The sequence below is a fragment of the Onychomys torridus genome, chromosome 4 (assembly GCF_903995425.1).
Source record: "Onychomys torridus chromosome 4, mOncTor1.1, whole genome shotgun sequence".
Classification (NCBI taxonomy): domain Eukaryota; kingdom Metazoa; phylum Chordata; class Mammalia; order Rodentia; family Cricetidae; genus Onychomys; species Onychomys torridus.
In genome coordinates this window covers 15,086,001-15,108,376 of record NC_050446.1, presented here as the reverse complement: position 1 = coordinate 15,108,376, position 22,376 = coordinate 15,086,001, and the positions used below count along the sequence as shown (strand labels likewise).

The window sequence follows — 22,376 nt, the reverse complement described above, 5'->3', positions numbered from 1 at the left end:
CATAAGAGTTGCTATGGTCATAGTATCTTTTCACATCAATAAAACAGCTGCACTAGGTCCCAGAGTGGCGTGTCTTCCCTGAATCTCACCAGGGCCTGGTTAGTCTGTCACTGCCGTTCCCATAAACCTCTTCTCACAAGGGAAGAGAACTATGCCGGTAATGACAGCATTGCTATTGCTCACCTCCCATGTAGGTTTGCCCTTCTCAGTTATCTTAAAAGTTGGGGATCATCTTGATACTGCTGGCACACTGGCCAGTGCAATTCCTGGCATTAATCCTGATGTCCTTAATCCTGACAATCCAAAATGTTGCAGACCCTATTTGATGTCCCCTGGGGGAAGTGATCACTGGACTAAGCCGCTTTCACCTATGTCTGGGGATGCATCCTCGTCAGGCGGTGCCATTCTCCCTATTGCCCTGGCCTCTACCCAGGCAAACAACAACTGGGTAGCCATAACCAACCCAAGTCAGGCCTTCTGTCTGGTGCCCATGGCCCAGGGAATTGCTACAGGCAAGCCTCTTGCTCAGGGCTTAAACAGCACCCACGGGATAGGACATCATGGTCAGACTGACAGCAAGCAGGACACCTCCAAGCACTACATACCCTATGGACTAACCGTATCACACACACCTTGAGGCTCTTCCATGCCCAAAGCAAAGCTAAAGGCTGCATTCCTGTGCAGAGGGAAAGACAAAAGCATCAGAAGCCATCCTAACTGAACAGAAAGGGAGACACCTGATGGCTGATATGCCTGACCTAATGTCAGTGTTTAACGGCTGTGATGATTATTCTTGGTGTCAACTTGACTACATCTGGAATTTACTAAAACCCAGATATAGAGGGATTTTTGCTTCATTTGAAGGAGGAAGGTCCATTTCTAATCCAGACCATTTGAGCTGGAGAAACCATCTCTAATCTGGGCCGCATCTTCTGCTGGAAGCCTATATGAGGAGATACAGAAGGAGGGCTTTGCTCTTTGCCTGCTTACTCTCACCTTGCTAGCAAGTTCATCGCTTCCCTGGCACTGGAGCCCACTTCCTCGGGACTCTGGCATCTACTGAAGACCAGCTGAGACATCCAGCCTCGTAAACTGAGCAACTGCTGGGTTCTTGAACTTTCTGCTCATAGGCAGCCATTGTTGAACTCGCTGGACCACAGCCTGTAAGTCATCCTGATAAATCCCCTTTCAATATATATAGAGAAAGATTCATCCTATAAATTCTGTGACCCTAGAGAACCCTGCCTAATACCACTGCTGTGACTTTGTCCTCTCTGACACCAGGGCTACACTTGCTCTCCGGGCCTCACACAGCCTCATGAGAAAGGATAAACACCAATCCTGAGCTATAAAAGAATCCCCTTTGCAGAGGTATCTATAAAACAATTCACAGATGTTTGGCTCCAGCTTACAACTTGTTTCTGGGCTCCACAACATTCTACCACATTCTCTAAATGGGGCTCCTAGACCAGTCTATCAGGTCCTGCTTGTGAATCTGGTATAAGACACATTCTCAGACCCCAACCCAAACCTATTAGCAAAGGCCAGGACCCCAGCTTTATCATCTCAGAGGTCTGATACCCAGCTGCATTCCACAGAAGATAGGAACCCTAACCCTGCTGAGGCTCCACTTCTTGTCTCAAGGGCATTCAAACCACATTCACACCTGTGTCCTCTAGCCCTCACCCCGGCAGGCATGGTGAGCCATGTGGATTCTTCTTGGCCCCAATTCTCTGCCCACACTGTCCCTGGGCGGCTGCTGCTGGGTCTGCCTTGGTCCAGAGGGTGGGTATCCCCACTCTCCCCTGCCTTGCAGGCCTATCTCTGGCCTGAAGCAAAGGTGAGAGTCAAGCTCTGCAACTTTCTATTTCCGGTAGGGAGATTTACTTAAGGTCCAGTGCCAAAACTTACGCCATTAAACTTAACGAGGAAAAAAGCCTTCTTCCCCACCCATTCCATAGCCACGTCTTCTTATAAGGACTCCAAGATTATTCAGTGTTTCCTCTGTCCCCAGTAACTACATGGCCCATCCCAACCTCTAGACACCCCTTCCCCATACAGCACCTCCATACTCAGTGCTCCGGCATCATCACCCACATTCTGAAAAGGAACTGCTTAGAATACCCCAGCCCTTCTGGAGGAAGCCATGAGGTGGCCACAGGAAGAGTGCTGAGTATGAGCCGCTTGCCCTTGGCCCCAAGAAGGATACAGTTTCCGAACAACGTCAAGACGATGAAGTAAAAGGAGGAAAACATGCCTTTGCTGACTCCACCTTGTGACTCAATCCCATGGTACATTACTGCATTCCAGTCCTCTCCCGTCAGGATCTACAGGAGGGAAACATGGAATACATGAGGGTCACGCCCAAGAGCACACAGCACAGATGTACACACATCTATGTACACACACAAACACAGACTTGAGTCAGCACACACATACATCAATGGGCAGTGTGTCTTTAGAGGACAGGAATTCCAGAGGTCCAGGCAACAGAGGGTGGTGACACAGGAAGGTAAAGCCATCCGGGACCACCCTGACCACACTATCATTTTACCATAGAGAGCAAGGGTCAGAGAAGGAAACGAGCTGCTCAATGTCACATGACTCTCCAGGTTCCTGCCACCTTTGGCCATGTAGGTCCACTCTCACAGACATGATATGTGCAATCTTTGCTCCACCAGTGAACTATTATCTCTACTTTGATTGATTGATTTTGAAAAGTAGAAGCAGCATGGGCAGTTCCAGTCTGAGTCAGATCCTAGGCAGCTCCCTTGTCCCAAGGGTCATGAGTTCTCTCCCTGCCCTGACCCCTTCCCATCCTTTGTCCTGGTCAGATATTCTATTGATCTTTGTAAAGTATGATTTTTCACATAAGTTTCTAGCTTTTTAACCCAAATGGAATCTTATGTATTATGGGGATGGTTATCCTGTTTTTTCTTAATGGAGTCCATTTCTCCAGACCCATGTTTTGAATATCCCAGCCTTCCCTATTGAGTTCAGTTATATTTCTCATAGAACCCATTTTCTCTCCATGGAAAGCAAGTCCCTAAGCACCATATTCTACTTCTAGTATCTTATCTGTACACATGCCGTCACTACCATAACTGGACCCGCCCAAGCAGTCCTGAGGCTCCCTCCTGAGTCTTGGTCACTCTTGGATGTTTCCCGTCCACATCATGCGTGTCTGATGCTGGGCCCAAGCTGGCAGCTGAGACAGGCAAGACCTCAGGGCCTCACTCTAGACCTCACTTTCTGGTGTGTGTTCTGCTTGACTTATACTGTTACTGTGGCCATGGTGTCAAAACACACTGACACCATGGACAAATTGTTTTCCCTGAAATGTCTTGCTTCTGCTAACTATCATCTGTTCCTTGAAGGCTATAAAACACAATTTATAGCTAACAGGCTCAGGGCAGGAAGCAGAAAGGCAGTGTCCAGCTCTTTTCCTTTCTTTTTAAGTCAAATTAAGTAATTACTCTTTTCTTCTTAAAATGTATGCTTCATCAAAGTTTTCGAATTTATTGGCTAAAAGCTGCCATAAAATATGGGGATTTCAAAAATCTTTTTCTTAATTATTACTCTCATTAAAGTATAAAACTTAGATTTTGATCATTGCATTTGAGATTATAAATTTCATACTGGATAGATGGATCAGCAGTTTAGAACACTCACTTGCTGCTCTTGCAGAAGACCCAAATTCAATTCCCAGCACCCACATGGTGGTTCATAACCATCTGTCAGATTCCTTGGAACTCCTAAACTATCTTTCTAACCCCTAATTATGTAACATTTTAAGCAGAAACCATTTCACAATACTTAACTGCCTGTAAACTCCAGTTCTCCCCTTCTGGCTTCTGTGGGCATTCACACTCACATATACCCACATAGAGATATATACATACACATAATTTAAAATAATTTTTGTTATTTTAAAATAAAAGTAAACGACTAAATGAGGCCAAAGTCTCTCAATGGGCCTCTCCAGTTTTGTTCCTTCCCACCAGTCACAATTTCCTGACTTTGGTGCTTATCATCTCATGAAAGCTCCTTCTACATGGCATACAACAGTGTGTAACAATATAAAATTACCCTGAAACTTTGTTCTGCTCAAAATTACATTTGTGAGATGCATCCAAGCTGACACATTTAGTTCTAGGTCAGTTGTTTCCTGGTTCCAAACTACACGCTTCTTACACAGTCCCTACATGAGCACTGATGTTCTGGTCTCATCACAACAGCTGGTGTTGCTCAGCCGCCCCACACATCGATATACCTGAGCAGGGCAGCACAGCTAGCACAGGACTTGCTGATACATGGATTTCACAGGACATTAGAAAATCACTGTCCAGCACAACTTTAACCACTCACCATTAGCACACGGAGGCTCTAAAAGCCACATCCACTCTAAACTCTGATGTAAGATTTCTTAATTTTGGCTAAATGGGAAGATGGTCGCTGTGGGTTTAATTTGCATCTCCCTGGATTCAGTAAAAGCTTATTTCCTAGCTTATTCACCAGGCCTTCCTAACCTGTCACTGGTCTTTATCTTAGCCCTCTCCTACGACAGCATCTTTTCTTTTGATTTGTAAGTGTTTTCAATACATTCTAGAAACTAATCCTTTGTTATCTGCTGACACTAGGAAGATATTTTGATGGTATCTTCCAATGCACAGAAACTTCTTGTTACATAATCAAATTGGTTGATCACTGCCTTTATGCTGTGTTTATATTTTCTTTAATGCCTTTCCTGCCATTAGTTAATGACATGGCATTCACATGGGCTCTAAAATTTTAGGTTTGCTTATTTTTCATACCAGGTACAATGCAGAAATCCTGCTTATGTTTTTTCATTTTTAAATTCATTATTAGCATGTAAGAGAGTGGGAGACAAAGGGGGCATGTGCATGCTGAGGTGTACGTGTGGAGGAGGGGGCATGTGCATGCTGAGGTGTACGTGTGGAGAGAGGGCATGTGCATGCTGAGGTGTAAGTGTGGAGGAGGGGGCATGTGCATGCTGAGATACATGTGTGGAGGAGGGGGCATGTGCATGCTGAGGTGTACGTGTGGAGGAGAGGGCATGTGCATGCTGAGGTCTACATGTAGAGGGGGCATGTGCATGCTGAGGGCATGTGCATGCTGCGACATACGTGTGGAGGAGGGGGCATGTGCATGCTGAGATACATGTGTGGAGGAGGGGGCATGTGCATGCTGAGGTGTACGTGTGGAGGAGAGGGCATGTGCATGCTGAGGTCTACATGTAGAGGGGGCATGTGAATGCTGAGGGCATGTGCATGCTGCGACATACATGTGAAGGAGGGGGCATGTGCATGTTTAGGTATACATGTGAAGGTTAGAGAGCAGATTTGTTCAGTTAATTCTTTCCTTCTAACTTTATGTAAGCCCTGGGAGTTGAATTTAGGTTTTCAGGCTTGCATGGCAAGTGCTCTTACTCAGTCAGCCATCTCAACAGCCCAGTCTCATGTTCCTCTATATGACTAACTAGTTTATCCATGCCACATGCAATGGCAGCACATGTATTTTATTTTTAATGAGTATTTTCCTTAATTGTCAATTCTACACAAATCTTAAATTTCGGGTTTTTTTTTTTTTCTTATCCTACTGTACCTAGGCTGCCAATGCTAGCATAATCTGCTAGAATTTCACACACCTGTCTCTTCCCCCTGCCAGATGTACTTTGTCTCATGTTCCATTACCTGAGATAACATTATGAGTCACATTCAAGGACTCCCTAACATTAAGTTATCTGGTATTCTCAGAAAAAAAATGTGAGTTATTTATAAAGACAATTTTTTCTTCTGTTCCTTACTATTTTATGATTCTGTTTTAACTTTTTTTGGGGGGAGGGCACTCCTTGCTATACAGTCCAGGCTGGCCTCAAACTCACAATCCTCATGCCTCACCCTCCTGAATGCTAGAATTATACATATGAGCAACTACACCAAGTTTATGTAGACAAGTTAAAGTGTGCCTAGATTTGACTCCTCAGTTTTTTCCTTCTGGATGTTTTAGCCTCTGTTTGTGACCATGACATACATTTTTCCCCTCTTATTATCCTCATTTAGTATTTCCTATCATGACATTTAGCCTCATCAAATGAGTGAGGAACTTATATATTCTCTGTAGTCCACACAGAATTGCAATAACCTCTAAATATTTAGGAGGATTTCTTAACAGAGCTATCTTAACTTGCTGGCATTGGTCAGAAGTAACCCAGGCCTCCTATTTCTTCTCCTAAAGGACTCTCTGCTCTTCCCTCACATTGACAGCTCTAAGACTCAGGATTCTGGGCTCTGACACTGCACCCCAATATTCCCAAGTTGCTTTCCATGACCTGGTACCTGTCACTCATGAAACAGCCATCAGAAGAGTTGTCATTTTTTATGAAGCGTTATTCTAAGGAAGCCCTTAGGATATGGTCTTCTGTATTGTCGTATGTCTTGGTCTAGACTTACTCTTCACTCTGTTCTATGAACACATGTACTCTGAGTCTACCTATAATTGGCCACTCCTCTCTCTCTTTTTATTCGTTTCCTTCTGTAGTTTCCAGAATTGAACTCAGGGTCAGTGCATGCTAAGCAAAATCTCTACCACTCAGCTGCATCCCCACCCAGTCCCTCTGATCTCCAAGCCCAGCACATACAATGCATGAACCCCCTTGTTTCCAGGCTACACTCAGCTGAGCATCTTACTCTTTCTAACTCAGCTGTCCACCCTCCCTTAGACAGTATCCAGAGTGCTGTCTATCTACATTTTTAAGTTGAATTGCTACAGCTTTAGTGTCTAGGATTGCTGCTTAGTTCTTTTTCTTTAACTTAGATGCTTTTCCTCAATTTGGGGATTTTTGAGGGTTCTTCCTTTGTCCCTTGACTCAGCCCAGAATCAGGTACACCTGCTCTGTTGTTCCCTTTTCTTTGAAAGTCATCTCACCTCCCAACTGTGGGTGCTGGTCCCCTTCTAGGGTACCAGTGTTTCCCAGTATTTAACTTGCATGCCCCCATGGGAAAATTGGAAGATTTTTATTTTCTTCACCCTTTGTGCCCTCCCACACACACTCTGATCCTACTCCAGAGGCAGGGTCTCCCTTCCTGGGTCTTAAGACTCCAGTCCAAAGACATCCTGTTAAAGACAGGCTGGCCTGTCAACATCTCTGGCCTCCTCCAGTACTCAGTGCCTAGCCATGCGTGCACACCACTGATGCGGTGGGCTAAAATCCTCTGCTACTGTCCTGTTGCTGTGTTCAGAGCAGAAAGTATGTGAGGTCGTGATGGTTAGTTTCTGTCAGTGGGAACCTCAATTAAGGAAATGCCTTCATCAGATTGGTCTGTGTGGCATTTTCCCTATTGCTGATTGGTGTGGGAGGTCCCATCCCACTGTGGGTGGTGTCACCTTTGGGCAGGTGGTCCCGGGAGTTCTAAGAAAGGTAGCTGACCACTACCTTCTGCTTCAGAGACTGAAAGCAAACTAGGAGGCAGTTTTCCTCCATGGCTCCTATCTTTGCTCTTACCCTGACTTCCCTCAGTGATGGACTCAGACATGGAAGTGTAAGCCAAATAAACCCTTTCCTCTCCAACTGCTTTTGGTGATTGTGTTTATCACAGCCCCAGAAAGCAAACAAGAACAGAGGTCCAGTCAGAACTCTTTAGACAAAAAGAACCAGTTCTCCTAACTGTGCCCCCATTATGCTTAGTTCCTTGCTGGCAACAAACACAAAAAGCAGAGTCACAATAAGCCTGTCACCCACCATGGCCTGGAGCCACACCACTGGACAGAATCTGTCAAAACCTGCTTGCTTACAGGGCCCTCTAACCTGGCCTCCAAACCCCTGGGCCTCGGTCCATGCCTGCTCTCTTGACGTGCTTGCTCACTGTAGGCCTTGGGATATGGTCCCCCCAGCTTCCTTTCCTTGGTATCACAGCACCCTAGACCCATGAACCAGATGAAGACGCTCTCCTTCCCATCATGAGTATCTACTCCCCAAGCAGACACAATGTACTCTGCAAGGACCCAGGCTGGTGCAACATTCTCTGTCTCCAGAGGCTGACAGGCCCTATCCCACACTAGGGCCTCAAATTCTGGAAGCCACTGACCTGTTAGCACAAAGTCCCTTCCCAGGTACCTGTGAGAGAAATGGAGGAAGGACAGTAGCACCTGGACTCCAAGGATGGGGCAGGAACGGAAATCCCAGGACTAAACTACTCTCTTGGCCAGTTGTCGATTGGGTTTAGATCAGCTGTTGTCAACATGCCCTCCCTCTGAGTGGGAAGCAAAGGCTCTTCCACATATGTGGGCTCAGCTCTGGGCTTAGCTCAGCCCCTTCAGAGACCAAGATCTGAACCAAGCCCCATTCAGACTATCGGTTTCCCTCTCAAGAGTTACCTTGACAGGTTGGCAGCTCATTCTGTCCTGTCCTGTCTCAGACAGGGTATCCAAGCAGGAATCATGGAACACATACACAGGATGCTGCATGACCAGTGAGGCCAGCTCTGGCAGCATGAGAAGGCTTACTATGGGAGGAGAAAGTATACAACCAAGAGCACCCAAAATGAACCATCCAAGAGAGGAGGTGATCCCTTGAGCCAATGCGGCCCCCATCAAACAGACAATAGGCCCACAGCTGTGGCTTTCCAAGGGGGAATGGTAGGCACATATCCCAGAATAAAAGAGAATAGGAGGCCACTGGGCCTGAGACCCCACAGGAGAAGTTCAGGAAGAGCTTTGGTTTTGTTCTGAGGATAGAAAACAAGTGGTTTCATGCCTGAGAGCTAATAACCTAAAGAAGTGGAGGCTCACAAAGACAGACACCCAAGGGAGCTCCATCTGGTCCCCCAGACTGGCAACCCACCTTCCCTTGGACACCCAGACCCAGGACCTGCCAAGGCTTATCTTTTGTTGTGTAGTTATGTTTAAACATGGGACTTCTAAGTTCACTAACTCCTTCCTAGCTCCTGGAGGAGATGAGAGAGCAAGAAGCCTCACCTGAAAGACAGTGAGGATGGCAGCTGGGAAGGTATCAAAATTGGTGGTCGGGGTCTCGTCTTGAAAGTTGAACCTGAGGGAAAGAGAAGTCTTGAGTAGAACAAGTCCCATCAGGAGCCAGGGGACCAGTCCCTTGGCATCAACATGCTCAATTCTGGTGTCTCAGTATTCTCAGCCCCATTAGAGGACCTTCGGGAAGGAGGCAGGTGGAAAAGGCCTGGGGTGGCAGTGTCTGCTCCGAGCTCTGCCTCCCCAGGGGCCCTGGCCTGCCCTCCTCCTCCTGGCTACTTACTGTCCCCCAAACAGCTGCATCCCCAACAGGGCGAAGACCACAATGAAGAGGAAAAGCAGGAAGAGGAGGCTGATGATGGACTTCATGGAATTGAGGAGGGATACCACCAGGTTCCTCAGGGAATTCCAATACCTGTCAGGCAGGAAGGATGGCTGAAGCCTTGCTGGGCCACCCAGTACTGCTTCACACTCATCAGGCCCCTGTACTCAAGCTGAGCCCAGCCTCCACATGAACCATGCATCTCCCCAGGAACCAAAACCCACGGTCCTGGACCCTCAATCCAGCCATGGGCAGCAACAGCAGACACTTGACTGTATGCTGGACTCATCCACTCTCCCCAACTGCACCATTCTCCTTAACAGAAGATACCACTGCCTGTCAGGTGGCCAGGCCCAAACCCAGACTTCACACTCCCCAACCCTCTAGCTCAGTGGTTCTCAACCTTCCTAATGCTGCAACCCTTTAACACAGTTCCTCATGTTGTGGTGACTCCCAACCACACAATTAGTTTCATTACTACTTCGTAACTGTAATTCTGCTACTGCTACGACGCATCATGTAAATATGTGTGTTTTCCGATGGTCCTAGGCGACCCCGTGGAAGGGTCACAGTTTGAGGACGGCTGCTCTAGCTCCTTCACCACCCCAGTGTTCAACTGGCCACCCAAGTTATGGCTGACCTGGTGCTTCCTAAGGCCCCTTTCACCACACTCCTTGAAGAGAAAATATGACTCCCTCATTCACAGCCAATCTTCATGGCATACAGGGCCCATCTCTATCGGCAATGATTTTGCTGCTGAGTGACAGCTCCACTTGCCATCCTGGTCTCTAGAATGTGCTTCCCAGGAGCCTTCAGCTTTCCCCCAGGGAGAGATGCCACCAGCCTCTGCACCTGTGCACATGCTATTCTGACACCCTGACACAGGGAATGAGGGACAGCAGAACAGATGCCAGTCTCCCTGTGCTCCCCCCCTCTTATGGGCTTCTGGAACTCTGATGCACTCTCCTTCCTCCTGGTCCCATGTCAGGGGCCAAGACACCCTCCACAGCCTCTCTTATAAGAAACATGAATAGATTCAGGAGTATTAGAAAACTCATGAAGGGTCCAGCCTTCTGGCCCGCAAACCCACCTCAGGACAAGGGTCACTGACCTCCTTGGGGGAATCTGAAGCCCCAAGACTTGGGTAAAAGGCATTTTTCTGAAGCCTCTCTTACCGGCCCCACAGGTGCTCAAGGAAGTCTGAGGACAGGTCAAAGGACATGCTTAGCCTATTTGTAAACCTAACTGGACAGAATTCCTGCATCAGCCTCTTCTCAGTCATCCATCTCTGTCCTCAAAAGGTTTGGATTAGAGATTTAAAACAGTTGGAAAGGGTGAGCAGAACTTCAGTCTACACGGGAGGAACTATGAGCCCATGTGCTGCACGGGCCCAGCGTCAACAGCTTTGGTACCACAGCCACTGGGACAGCATGACGCACAGGACCTCTGAAACACAGAACGAGCTCAGCCCACCCAGCCTCTGCAACTGCCAGGTCCACCATGGAGAGTGTTCTCCCCCTGCTCCTCCCACCTGCATCTCTGACTCCCGGCCCCATGCTCAACCTCACATCAACCTCCCTGGGCTCCAGGCTCCTCACAGACAAACGAAACAACTTTCTTCCAGAGTTAAGATTTATGTGAAATGGAACTAAAAACAGAGTCTTGTCACCATCATAACTACCAGCGCTGGGATCAAGAGGGTGGAGAAATCCAGCCCGGGCAAAGGAGCCATGTAGGCACTAGGCTGGCTGCCATGAGGCAAGGGCCAAGGCCACCCACCCTCTGCACAGTGGGTGGGCAAACCTGGGACAGGGCTAAGGGGAAATTTCTGAGAACTGCTTTCTTTTACTTTTATTAGCATATATTCATAAAGACATTTTCTTTCAAATGTATCATGTACTTTTTTGCCACATTCACCCCTCACTCTCTCCAACTCCTTTCCTTCCTTCCTCCAGACAGCCTTGTCTCCCTCTGTTTTGATGTTGTCTGTGTAGGACCCATAAATGAGAGAAAACATACAATATGTATCTTTCTGACTCCAACTTACTCTGCTCACTTAATATGATGACCTCTAGTTGTATCCTTTAAAAAAAAAAATTGAAGGTCTGGAAGATAAAACTGGTAGCTTTAAGAGGAGATGGTATAGAATTATGACAAATGATCAATCAGGAGAACCAGGAAAATGACCGTAGCACTGTGAGCAGGGGGACAACCCTAAAGATGCCCAAAGGTCCAAAGGCTCTTGCCATGATAGTCCCTGAGTGTGTTGTTTCACAACCAGTGCTGTATTTAAGGCAGTAAGCCACAGAGTAAGCTTCCAGATACCATCCACCCCCATCCAGCCTCACATGTGGCCTCGGTCCATTCTCCCACAGGGAGCACAGAGATGACATACTTTGTGACTTTGAAAATCCTCAGCAGTCGGAGAGCCCGCAGCACACTAATTCCAAAGGAGGTTCCTGGTTTGATGGCAGCCCAGACTACTTCAAAGATGCTCCCCACAATCACCTGAAATACAGCATCAACACAGGGCACATATGTACCTGGACACATGTGCATATATGGACAAAACTGACAAACACATGCACATGTCCTCGCGTGTGCACTGGTGTGGCTGCCTCTCTCAGTAAATACCCACCCTACCTCCTGTCCATTAGTGTATGTTTTACATGGGCTTGGTAACCCAGAGAATGTTGTACAAGCCATAAATACCATGGGTCTATCTTGGCGCTCTGGGTTCATCTTCCCAAATTCCCTGATACACCACTGTGATAACATTCTAGTAACCTGTGGAAGCACTCAGGTGACTAGGAACAGAGCTTTGTGGCAGGCTGGGCAGTGAGCCTGGTCAATAGCTTCAAGATGAGCCTGGAGTGAATTCTCTATACCCAGATGAAACTGGGATAACTTAAGACCTCTTTAAAGGTTGAGCCAGAGGCATTCAAGTGGGTCACAGTAGAATCTGTCACTTTCAGACACGGTGAGGCAACATGTGTTTATTCCTTTAAGCCACTCACCATCAAGATAATTTGTTTCCAAGCGGGAAACACCAGCATATGTTTTAGAAACAGAGTAGTGCAATGTTGTAATGAAACGGAACAGTAGTCGTGGTTCTGGAGCCACAGAACAAGCACCGAGTAGCCTGTCAGTGAAAGCATAAAGTGCCCTGGACACTGGGAACACTGCCCAGCAGGACCTAAAGAACACAAGGAACATCTTGTAGACAACAAGAGAAGGTGTGTGCCATGATACCCTGGTAAGACATCTGGCCACACTGTTGCCTGCAGATGTGGGAAGAGCAGAAAATGAGCTCAATAAACTGTGAGGTATAATTTGCTCTGGAGATTTTCAAGCCAAGTGCTACAGGACCGCCTGGACTCTGTTTCTGCTTAGGTCAAATGTAAAAGGCAAGAACAAGCAACAGAAGGGAGCCAGGACCTGCTGGTTCAGAAAATGCCCAGCCTTTCCAGATACCAAAAGGTGCCAGCATTGCAAGAGAGCATGGTCTAAAGAGGATTCCAAGAATACCACTATGGCTTCCATTTGGATCTGAAAAAGGTTAAAGGCAGTTCTGACAAGAAAATCGAAGTGTGACTCCCAACTTGGTCCTGGTTAGGGTGTACCTCCCAGACCAGCTGTAAAGGAGTTAGGTTAGAGTGCACTTTCCACCTAGTCTTGAGGTAATAGGACATTGGGGTGCACTATCAACTCTGTATTGAGGAGGTAAGAGACTGGGGTATGACCAATACTCACTCCTGAGATGGTGAGTGCCCCAGGACACTAAAGGATATTAACCCTAATGTATCTCAAGGAAATATGAGCAAAGGACCTGTTCCGTAGGAGTTGGTTTTTATCTAATGGGGTAAACTCCAAGAAGGTCTATAATATATCCATAAAAATAACCTCAAATGCCCAATATGCTCTGAAAAGAAATGCATGGAGAGGCATACCAGGTTGACTGAAAAGAACCAAGGCAATACAAAACTAGTCTCTGGGGTGAGAGAGAATGCTTAGTACTTAAGCGCACATACTGATCTTGAAGAGAAGCTGAGCTTGCTTCCCAGTACCCACACTGGATGGCTCACAATCACTTGTAACTCCAGCTCTGGGGACATTTGACACCTCTGGCCTCCAGAGGCACCTATACATACATAATTAAAAATAATTTTTTTTTTTTGTCGGAGCTGAGGACCAAACCCAGGGCCTTGAGCTATCACTGAGCTAAATCCCCAGCCCTCTATAAATTTTTTTTTTAAAAAAAATTAGGTCTTTTGATTCCCAAAACCCTACTAACAGGGACAGGTTGAGAAAATTGTCCAGCTGCAAATATGTACTTCTCACAGAAAGAGAAAGAGCTCCAGGGATAGAACTCAGAGCCCCGTGGACACCCAGGCTGAAAGCAGGTGCGATACCAGCACCATTCCCTCTCTGTTCCTGTGGCTCCGCTGTGCTTCCTATAGGCCCTTTTCTGATAGAAATGCCTATGACAGTTACCCTAGCCTGCTGCTGCTGTGAGGAAGGATCCTGACTGTGGAAATGGTCACTTGTCACAGTTTCACATGCCAGCGGACTGAGGACTCCAAGAACTGCACACCTGAGCCTGAGAAGAGAAAACTTCCCTCTAAGCTGAAGTTTCTGTCCATCTGGCCAAGTCTCCCTCCGTGTTTGCTTCCAGCATTCCAAGTCTTGCACATGGCTGTGGGCCTCCACTCATCACCTCGGCAGGTGCCAACAGGACCAATCCTGGGACTTCGGGCTAGGCACACCCTGCATGCTCTATTACGTGGCCCCTCCCTGAGCCTGGTCGCTACTCTCAGGGTGGGCCATAGCAACCGCTCTCACTGAGGCCTCTCTGACCCACAGAGGTTAGGAGGAGACCAGGCCAATCCTACCACACACTCTCCAAAACGGCAAGTCTAGCACGGTTTTTTTCCTCAGAACTAGCCCAGGCCAGACTGCAGGATGGTAGGATGCTAGACCACAGTCCCCAAATCTACTGGGAAAATTGAGTTGCTAAGTGACAAGGTCTCAGGTACAGAAGGAGCTACAGAGCCTTGCCCTAACTGTCAATCTACACATAGGATCAGGGAGGAAAGAGCATATTTCCTTCAGGAAAGCAGCTGTTGACACTCTTGCCACTGGGCACAGCTAGGACAGGCCTCCCTCTACAACTCTTATTACCTCCCAGTCTCCAGCAGCCTTTCTGGCCCACACAGGGTCATAGAGCTCAGCCCACTCTGAGTATATATAGGGGTGGGGCTGTGCACATCTCAGACTCACTCAACAGAAGGGACCTAGTGAGGCATCTTACTCACCCCGAAGTCAAAGCAGTTGAAGGAAGACCTAAAGTAGCTCCTGGGCCCTAGGCCATACATCTTCAGGGACATCTCTGTGAGAAAGAGACCCAGGAAAACAAACTCTGCAAAGTCTAGAAGGCAGAGAAGAGAAGGTTTAGCTCGGGCTCCTTCACCCAGCCTCTAGCCCAAGCCTGACAGCAGCACACCTCTGAGCCTTCTGGGCTTGGTCTGAACCCCACCCCACTCCACCCCTGCCCTGCTCTGGCCACAGCTCAGGAGAGGGGTAAAGAATTGAAAGGTCATGAGATGCACCAGTTCCAATGGTAACAAATGCTCAGTGTCTATAGGACACAAGTACAGGGTCACTTAGGAGTGAGCTGCCTTAGGACACTTCAGAGAAGGCTGGGACAATAAGGCTGGGCACAGCCCAATGGCTCTTCTACATTGTTCCATGTTCCAGTTCCTTGCTCTACCTTCTACCATGTTCCAGTCTCCATTAGGGATCCCAGCCTCCTCCTAAGAGTCTCCCATAAAAACTTCCTGACATCCTTTCTTAGGACCCCAAGAGAACCAGATTTGATTTTAACTTTACTCATGTGTTTGCCTCAACTACTAAGTGGAAAACTCTCCACCACCCATCTCGTGTGAGCTCCCAAAGGTGCCAACAGTTTTTGTGACCTCAACTCAGAGCAGAGCCACACAGAGCACAAAGTCATAACCAAGAAGCAAAGACAAGCTTCTAAGATCCCTGTCACCATCCCAGGGTCTCTGTCAAGGAGATGGGACTGCAAGCAGACACAGCTTCTGATAAGAGTAGAAGAGTATTCATCCTCCATGCCAGTACACTCTGAGATTTGCCTGCACCCACCACTCTCCAAAGGTCATTCTGTGAAGATCCAAATGCTTCAGCTGGGGGCGAGTTTGCAGCAGCTGCAATGCCAGCTCCATGCATCATACAAATGGGGTGGGGGCAGGCATTTTATACACCAACAACAACTCAACCCAGTAAGCACACCCTCAGAGCCAGGGGGTACCTGTTTCTAGCATGGGATGCTAATCAGTAGGCCGAGGAGCCTGTCAGAGACAGGACCCTCCCCAGTAAGGCTTGACACTGCCCAAGTGACCAACACCCAGCCTAAATGTCCTAGTCAGCAGGTGTGAAATAAAGAAGAAAAGCTACCGTTACACATACCAGCCTGGAACAGCTCAGTAGACAAAGGAGACACATAGCAGAATGGAGTGACCCAACTCTCCTATCTGAAGCCTCCATACTCAAAAGACAAGCTCCTTCCATTTAGCTCCCCATGGAAACTGGAATACCTGCCACCTACATACCAAAGTGAGGCTGTCCATCCATGCACTGAGCTTGCTCTTCAGAAAAATAAAATAAGAGGGTTTGGACAGAATTGCCAGGGGTTAAACTTTCAGAGAGAAGGTCAAAAATGCCCTTATGTCCTGTCAAAGGGCCACAGCGTTAGACACAACCTCCCTCTGAGGCAACAAAGGTTCCTTCATTCACTCCTGTGTCATTCATTCAACTGGCACCAGAGCTGCTGGGAGACAATACTCATCATTTTCTTTCTGTAAGGCTTACAAGCTAAAGGGAAGCAGAGAGAGATGAGGAAATGTGTTTTTCTAAGGTCAGTAAGATGGCTCAGTGGTAAAGGCTGACATCAAACTGACAGCCTGAGGATTGACTCCCAGGACCCACACAGTAAAAGGAGTGAACTAACTCCCACAAACTGTCCAAGGACCTCTGCACACACAATATTTTTCAAAAAATTGTTTTGTTTGGGGGTTTTATTTGTTCTTTACAGTAAGAGACCAGTATGCCATAGGAACAGAGGGGAATGATGTCTATCTATGGGTGCGACTTCATAGGGTTCACAGGATGACAAGACTCAGCAGCTTCCCCCTTCACCATCCAAGCTTTGGTTTCAAAGGTCCTGGTTGTGCTCTGGGATCACCTGTTTTGTGGCAGAGCTCCCACTGGTCTGTTCAAGATCCAACACTCCCTCAGCCTCTGGCAAGGCTGTCCTACCTTGCTGAGTCAGTCTAGCTATCAAAGACAACGCCTCAGACTCTAGGTAGAAACATTCAGTTCCTGTAAAGGCCCACCGTCCTTCAGTAATGTTCCCTCAATGAGGCCAAGAGAGCCAGGGATTACAGGAAAAAAATTAGAAAAGAAAGCACAGAAGACCAAGGGACACATTGCCCAGCAGGCTATCTGTGGCCTAAGCCAACATTGGGGCCATTCTAGCCTGTGCCCCACACATTAGACATGCAAGCGGACAAATGCCCCCACAACATATACACATGACCTGGTCAGACAGCAACCACCCAGGAGTAACTAAAAGTGACAAGATACCATGGCTTCCATGAGAGAAGGACAAGCCTCAACAACTGAGAAAGCAGGAATCAGGTCCTTCGATTCCCACCAAAACCCAATGGTAGAGAAAACATGAGCCTGGAGAACCAATAGAAAAGTCCTCAGACATCAAACCACCAGCCCTAGGACACAGGCCCTGGAGGCCAGGACCTGCTGCTGCATGACATACACTAACTAAGCCTGCCATTCATCCTACCCTGGGAGCACAAGTCAGGTTGACAGCTGACACCACCTCTGTTCCTTTTCACTCTGCTGCCTCTATACCTTTACCCTCTGAGGCAAGTAATAGATTTCAGCACAGAAATTTAGGAAGATATAGCCTAGAACCCTACTCCCCAAACAATATGCACATGCATGCATGTGACTGACTACTATGGGGTTGACAGTGCCTACACCAGATGGGAGCTCTTCAAGGGATTAGCAGGCTTAGTGGTCCACAGAGTGTGGTTACAAAAGGGCCACCATCAGGGAAGAGCACTCAGCCAGCAGAGGCCAGGATGGAGTCTCGCTAGGTCAGACAGGGCTCTCCTGAAGGACTCAGGCAACTTTGGGCACACAGGTCCCTCTGGAGAAAGTGAACTTAATTAGGTCCTATCCCTCCATACCCACTGCAGATAACAAGAGTTAGTGCAGCTGAGTCCTGAGGAAATGGAAAGCAACACATTGACCGTAGAACATTGGTAGATTCTTTAACACTTGAGTGAGCTGTTTCTCATATGACTTGGGGGATCATTCTCTGAGGATCAGTACTTATGCTCGGCAAGCACAGGAAGTCTCAACCCTCCAGGGTCCTCCTGCCTGCTTTCTCTGAACTGTAGCTGGGACCAGCTGAATATGACTCACATCCCAGTGACTAGTGAGGGGCTCATGACATGAGACATCAAGTTGGCCCTGTGGGGAACATGGAAAACTCCCCAACTTAGCCCACGGTAAGAGATGGAGTGATTAGGATAGCTCTGGGAGAATGCAGAAACCCGACTCTGCCTCCCCAGGCATCCAGAAGTCGCCTCAGGGCAAAGAGGCCAGGAACTAAGTCACCAAATGACTGAATCTTCTAGTCTGGCTTGCCCCTGGTCATGCACTGATCTACTGCCCTAAGAACCACTCATTTCATATCATGATACAAACATGATGAGCATCTAGCCAGATCAATTAAGGATGGAGGGATCTTCAGGCCCTGAACACAGGCCAGGCCCATGACTGTACAGTAGAAATGGGATACCATCTAGAGCATCCAGTACCAGGGTTTCCAGGCTACAGAGTAGAGTGGTTGGGAAGGGCCCTGGAGAAGGGACTAGAGTACGTACACAGTGCAGTGGTAAGCCGCTGAGGCTGATTATAGTGCACCATGGCCACGCACAATGTGTTCAGGGCCACCACGCACAGTACCACCCAGTAGAAGCTCTGTGCTTTCACCATACGCCGGATGAAGAACCGGAACATCTTCTCCTTCCTCCGGAAGTATGATGAGCTCTCCGTCTTCCCACTCTTGAGGCTGGCACGAGCAAAGGGAGACCCTGTAGGACAAGTCTTGATGAGGGCTCAGGGAACAGTGGGCTCCCAGGACAAGCAACCACCCACCTATAGACAACCCTCAGGTATATACTCATTCTTAAGCATTCTGAAGACATCTTCCTGACCACAGGCAACTGAGCTGCTTACCTCCATGGCCCCTGAATGGATTCCAACACTTTCTCATTTCTCAGATTAGGGAGTCCAGGGCTACTAGGTACCAGATCTGATGATCAACAATCAATGACTCTGGTCCCCAAGACCCTGGCCAACTTCCAAAAGGACAACTCTGACACAGGTACCCTCTATAAGTACTCCATGATTTTCCTCCAAAGATATAAATAAATCCTACCACAATTCTATCTTTGAGGCTCTGCAGTCTCTGGCCTTCCCTTTCTCCCTATCAACTAGGATCAGCAACCACTGTCCTCCTGTTTCTTAAGCAATTCTTCTGGAACACAGCTAAATGTATGTATGTGTTAGTGGCAGCTACTATCTTGTCCAGAGCCCGAAATACTCATCATGGTCTAGAAAGTTTGCTGACCCCTGCTGTAATCCGATTCTAAATATAACCAAATGGCTACCTTCTTCTCCCTCCAGCATTCACTATTCCTGCTCCCTTGGCCCTTTACAGTTCTCTTCATTGGCTCCTTTACATCCTGGCTCCTGAATTTGGGTCTTGGCTTCAAGGTTACCTCTACAGTGTCCTTTTCTAACACACTATCTAAACTATGGTCCTCAACCCACTCCCAACAATGACAACAACCTCATCACCAATAATCAGTTTGTTTGCCGATGAGCCCTGTTCAGAGATGGTTTCCATAAGTGCTGACATATAAATGAGACTAGTCTCTGGGTACCTGATGTTCCAGATGGGTGGGTGTAGAATAAAGGGTGTGTCTAGATACCACTGAATCTTTCTTCAAGTCTGTACTACTGTCATAGTTTCTGCACAGAGGGCCTAGATATCAGTTGTTTCTGTGTTCCTCTGAAAGCATACACTGCATCCCAGCTAAGGGGCTTCTGAACATCTGGGACTGGTGGTCTCTGAGAATGGATGTAGAATGGATGTTTTCCCACACATAAGTGTGTACACACCCAGGTACACTGAAAACATTATCAGTCTGGGGAAATGTAGCCAAGTCCCTGAGCCTCTGGAGGAACTTCTCCATCTCCATAGGCAGAGGCTTTCACAACGGCCAGGACCAAGAGGAAGGTGCAGAGGAAGTCCACCAGCCAGTGAAGGCCTGGTTCTGGATGTCACTCCATCAAACTCCTACAGAAGCCTGTGCTCCCTCACAACTCCCCACTAAGCCAGCCTCAGCTTCACATGTGCACTATGGAGGTGGCTACTTCCACAAACCAGGGCTGAGTCATATAAAGAAACCTCTGGGAAGGGGTGCAAATAAGGCACTGTTCTTCCCCACAGGGCTGGTGAAGACACAGCTGTACAGACAAGCAAAGATCTGTTACCCGGAGGACAGCAGACGTGCAGAGCAAGGCACCGCCTCAGACCCCACATACATAGTACATACTCACACGGTGGTCACACAGAAACCTCAGAGTCATACATGCACATTGAGCACACATCTAGTGCCTGGCCAGGCTCACTCTGGTTGGAGACCCATCCAGGTGCTCACATATTCAACAGGCACACAGCAGGAATGTATGTACATGCACAGGGCCACACACAATACAGAGAACATACAAACCACTGAATCACTCAACAAAGTCTCAGGGGAGACAGCAAGATCATCCACACCCAGCTCACCATACCATCCAAGAAAGGGGCAGCAAGACTATGTAGGAAAGCCTCACAGGAATGTCTTTTTACAGCTCCCCAGCCACACACCACTCCTCCCCCGGCTCTTCACTCTAACACACACTCAAAGCATGACAGGGCCCTCAGAGTGCAATCTGAAGGCACTTCCACTCCTCGGCACCAAAAAAATAGACATGACAGCCGCAGATACACTGAAGCCTGGTGCCCTTGGGCAGGAAGCATAGGCAACCATGCCAATATCCCTCTCGGGCGCTTTGTGATCCTGGGTCTCTGGGCTGCATTTCCCAGCAAGCAGACCATATATATCCTAGTCTGCTCTAGATAGGTCTCCAGCGAGGTCTCTGGTAAACACACCATTCACATTGTAGGCTATGAGGGAAACCACAGAGACTGGGACCCTTTTTCACTCTTCTTTGTTTCCTGGGCATAACTAATGCCAGCACGTATTATCTATAATGAAAGCATGTCTCTTAAGAAAAACAAGATCTGATATCTTCAAGCTACAGGTATTGGAGCATTAAAATGAATGACAGCAGAACCTAGCCAGATACACACAAAGACTCCCTCCACTCAACTACAAGGAGCATCAGTGAATACAGGATCCTTATGGGTCCTCAGCACCACTAGTTCAACAACATGTATACATGAATGGGTTATCCACTTCAGGCTCTAAGGAAGGTACAGAAAACAAAGGATAACCAAGACTCACACTGCCATTGCCTATCAAGGACTACTAAGAAGAAGGAAGGTTCCAAGCATCCTTCCAGCCTAACTGGCCTATCCCAGGATGTGGCATTGAAAGTGACATAGTATAAGCCACATGCCAACATCCTTAGGTTCTGTGGGGAAAGGGAGTAATCTCACAGTCCTATAGATTTAAGGATAGCACCAAGTTAATCGAAACAAAACGAAACTCAAAGAGAGAAAGAATCTGTGGTGGTCTAAATAAGAATGCCCCCTGCTAGATTCATATATTTGAATGCTTGGCTCCCAGCTGATAGAATGTTTAAGAAGAGTTAGAAGGTATGGCCTTATTGGAGGAGGTGTGTCATGGGGGACCAGCTTTGAGGTTTCCAAAGTCCATACCAGGCCCAGTTTCATCTCTCTCTGACTCCATCTTGTGAATCAGATGTGAACTCTCAGCTACTCCTCCAGCACCATGCCTGCCTGCCACCATGCTCCCAATCATGTTGGTCTTGGTGGCCCTCTAAAATGGTTAGTTAGGCCCCAATTAAATGCTTTCTCTTTAAGCTTCCTTGGTCTTAGTGTCTCTTCACAGAAACATAATAGTTAACTAAGAGAGACTTTTTAGAGAAAAAAGAATTTCATTTCTAAGCCATTCAGCCAGTGAAAAGAGAGGAAATGAACAGGTGGACAAACAGTCCCACTGATGGCAAGCCTGAGCCTGACACTGAGGCAGAGAAGAGGTCAACAGGAACCAATAACTGACGACGTCACAGCCAGAGCCAAGGAGGAACTGTCCCCAGCAGTCCAGGTGCCACCTGACGATGGTCCAGGAAAAGCACAGGAACCAGGGGAGGGACTCAGAGTCTGTACCCTAACGTGGGCAGCACAGTGGGAAAACAGGAAACCATCTTGTGAGGAAGACCTGAAGAAGAGAGCGAGTGGGAAAGGCTCTCAGGCAGGGGGTCCTCGGGAATCCCACAGCAGGATGCAAGGGGTCAACCATGTGCAGAAGCTCCGCAAAGGTCACACCTCCTAGGTTCGGGTGGGACAGAGTAAGTGGAAACCACAATTTAGTGACTGAAACAGGCATCTCCAAGTTAAAGAAGGAAAGTAAATAGAATATCCGTTCTAATTAATGAGAGCAAGTTAGGGAAAAGCTCATCTGTGGAACAGAACTGGAACCTAGAGATGGGCAAAGGAACAGGGAACATGACAAATACCAACCTGATCCAGACACCACAGAAATGTCATACAAATAATAAACATGAAGCAACAAGGAAAGAGGTCACACTAGACACAAGACCAGGACTTGAGGGGAAGCTAAGGCCAGTTAAATACATTTTATAAAGGAACTTGATACATGTGCTGGCGGGTCTTATG

General features: G+C 47.6%; 1 protein-coding gene across 14 annotated transcripts in view; it reads right to left on the bottom strand.

Moving 5' to 3' along the window:
* Positions 1–22,376, bottom strand: part of Cacna1b (calcium voltage-gated channel subunit alpha1 B) — a 154,264-nt gene that overhangs the window by 83,946 nt on the left and 47,942 nt on the right. For all 14 annotated transcript variants that reach the window (XM_036184139.1, XM_036184125.1, XM_036184128.1 and 11 more), the window contains exons 11-16: positions 18,322–18,531; positions 14,644–14,756; positions 11,724–11,836; positions 9,290–9,421; positions 8,998–9,070; positions 2,210–2,327 (exon numbers count right to left, since the gene is read on the bottom strand). In XM_036184139.1, the coding sequence (XP_036040032.1) occupies positions 2,210–2,327; positions 8,998–9,070; positions 9,290–9,421; positions 11,724–11,836; positions 14,644–14,756; positions 18,322–18,531 (759 nt within the window). The remainder of the gene's footprint in view (positions 1–2,209; positions 2,328–8,997; positions 9,071–9,289; positions 9,422–11,723; positions 11,837–14,643; positions 14,757–18,321; positions 18,532–22,376) is intronic.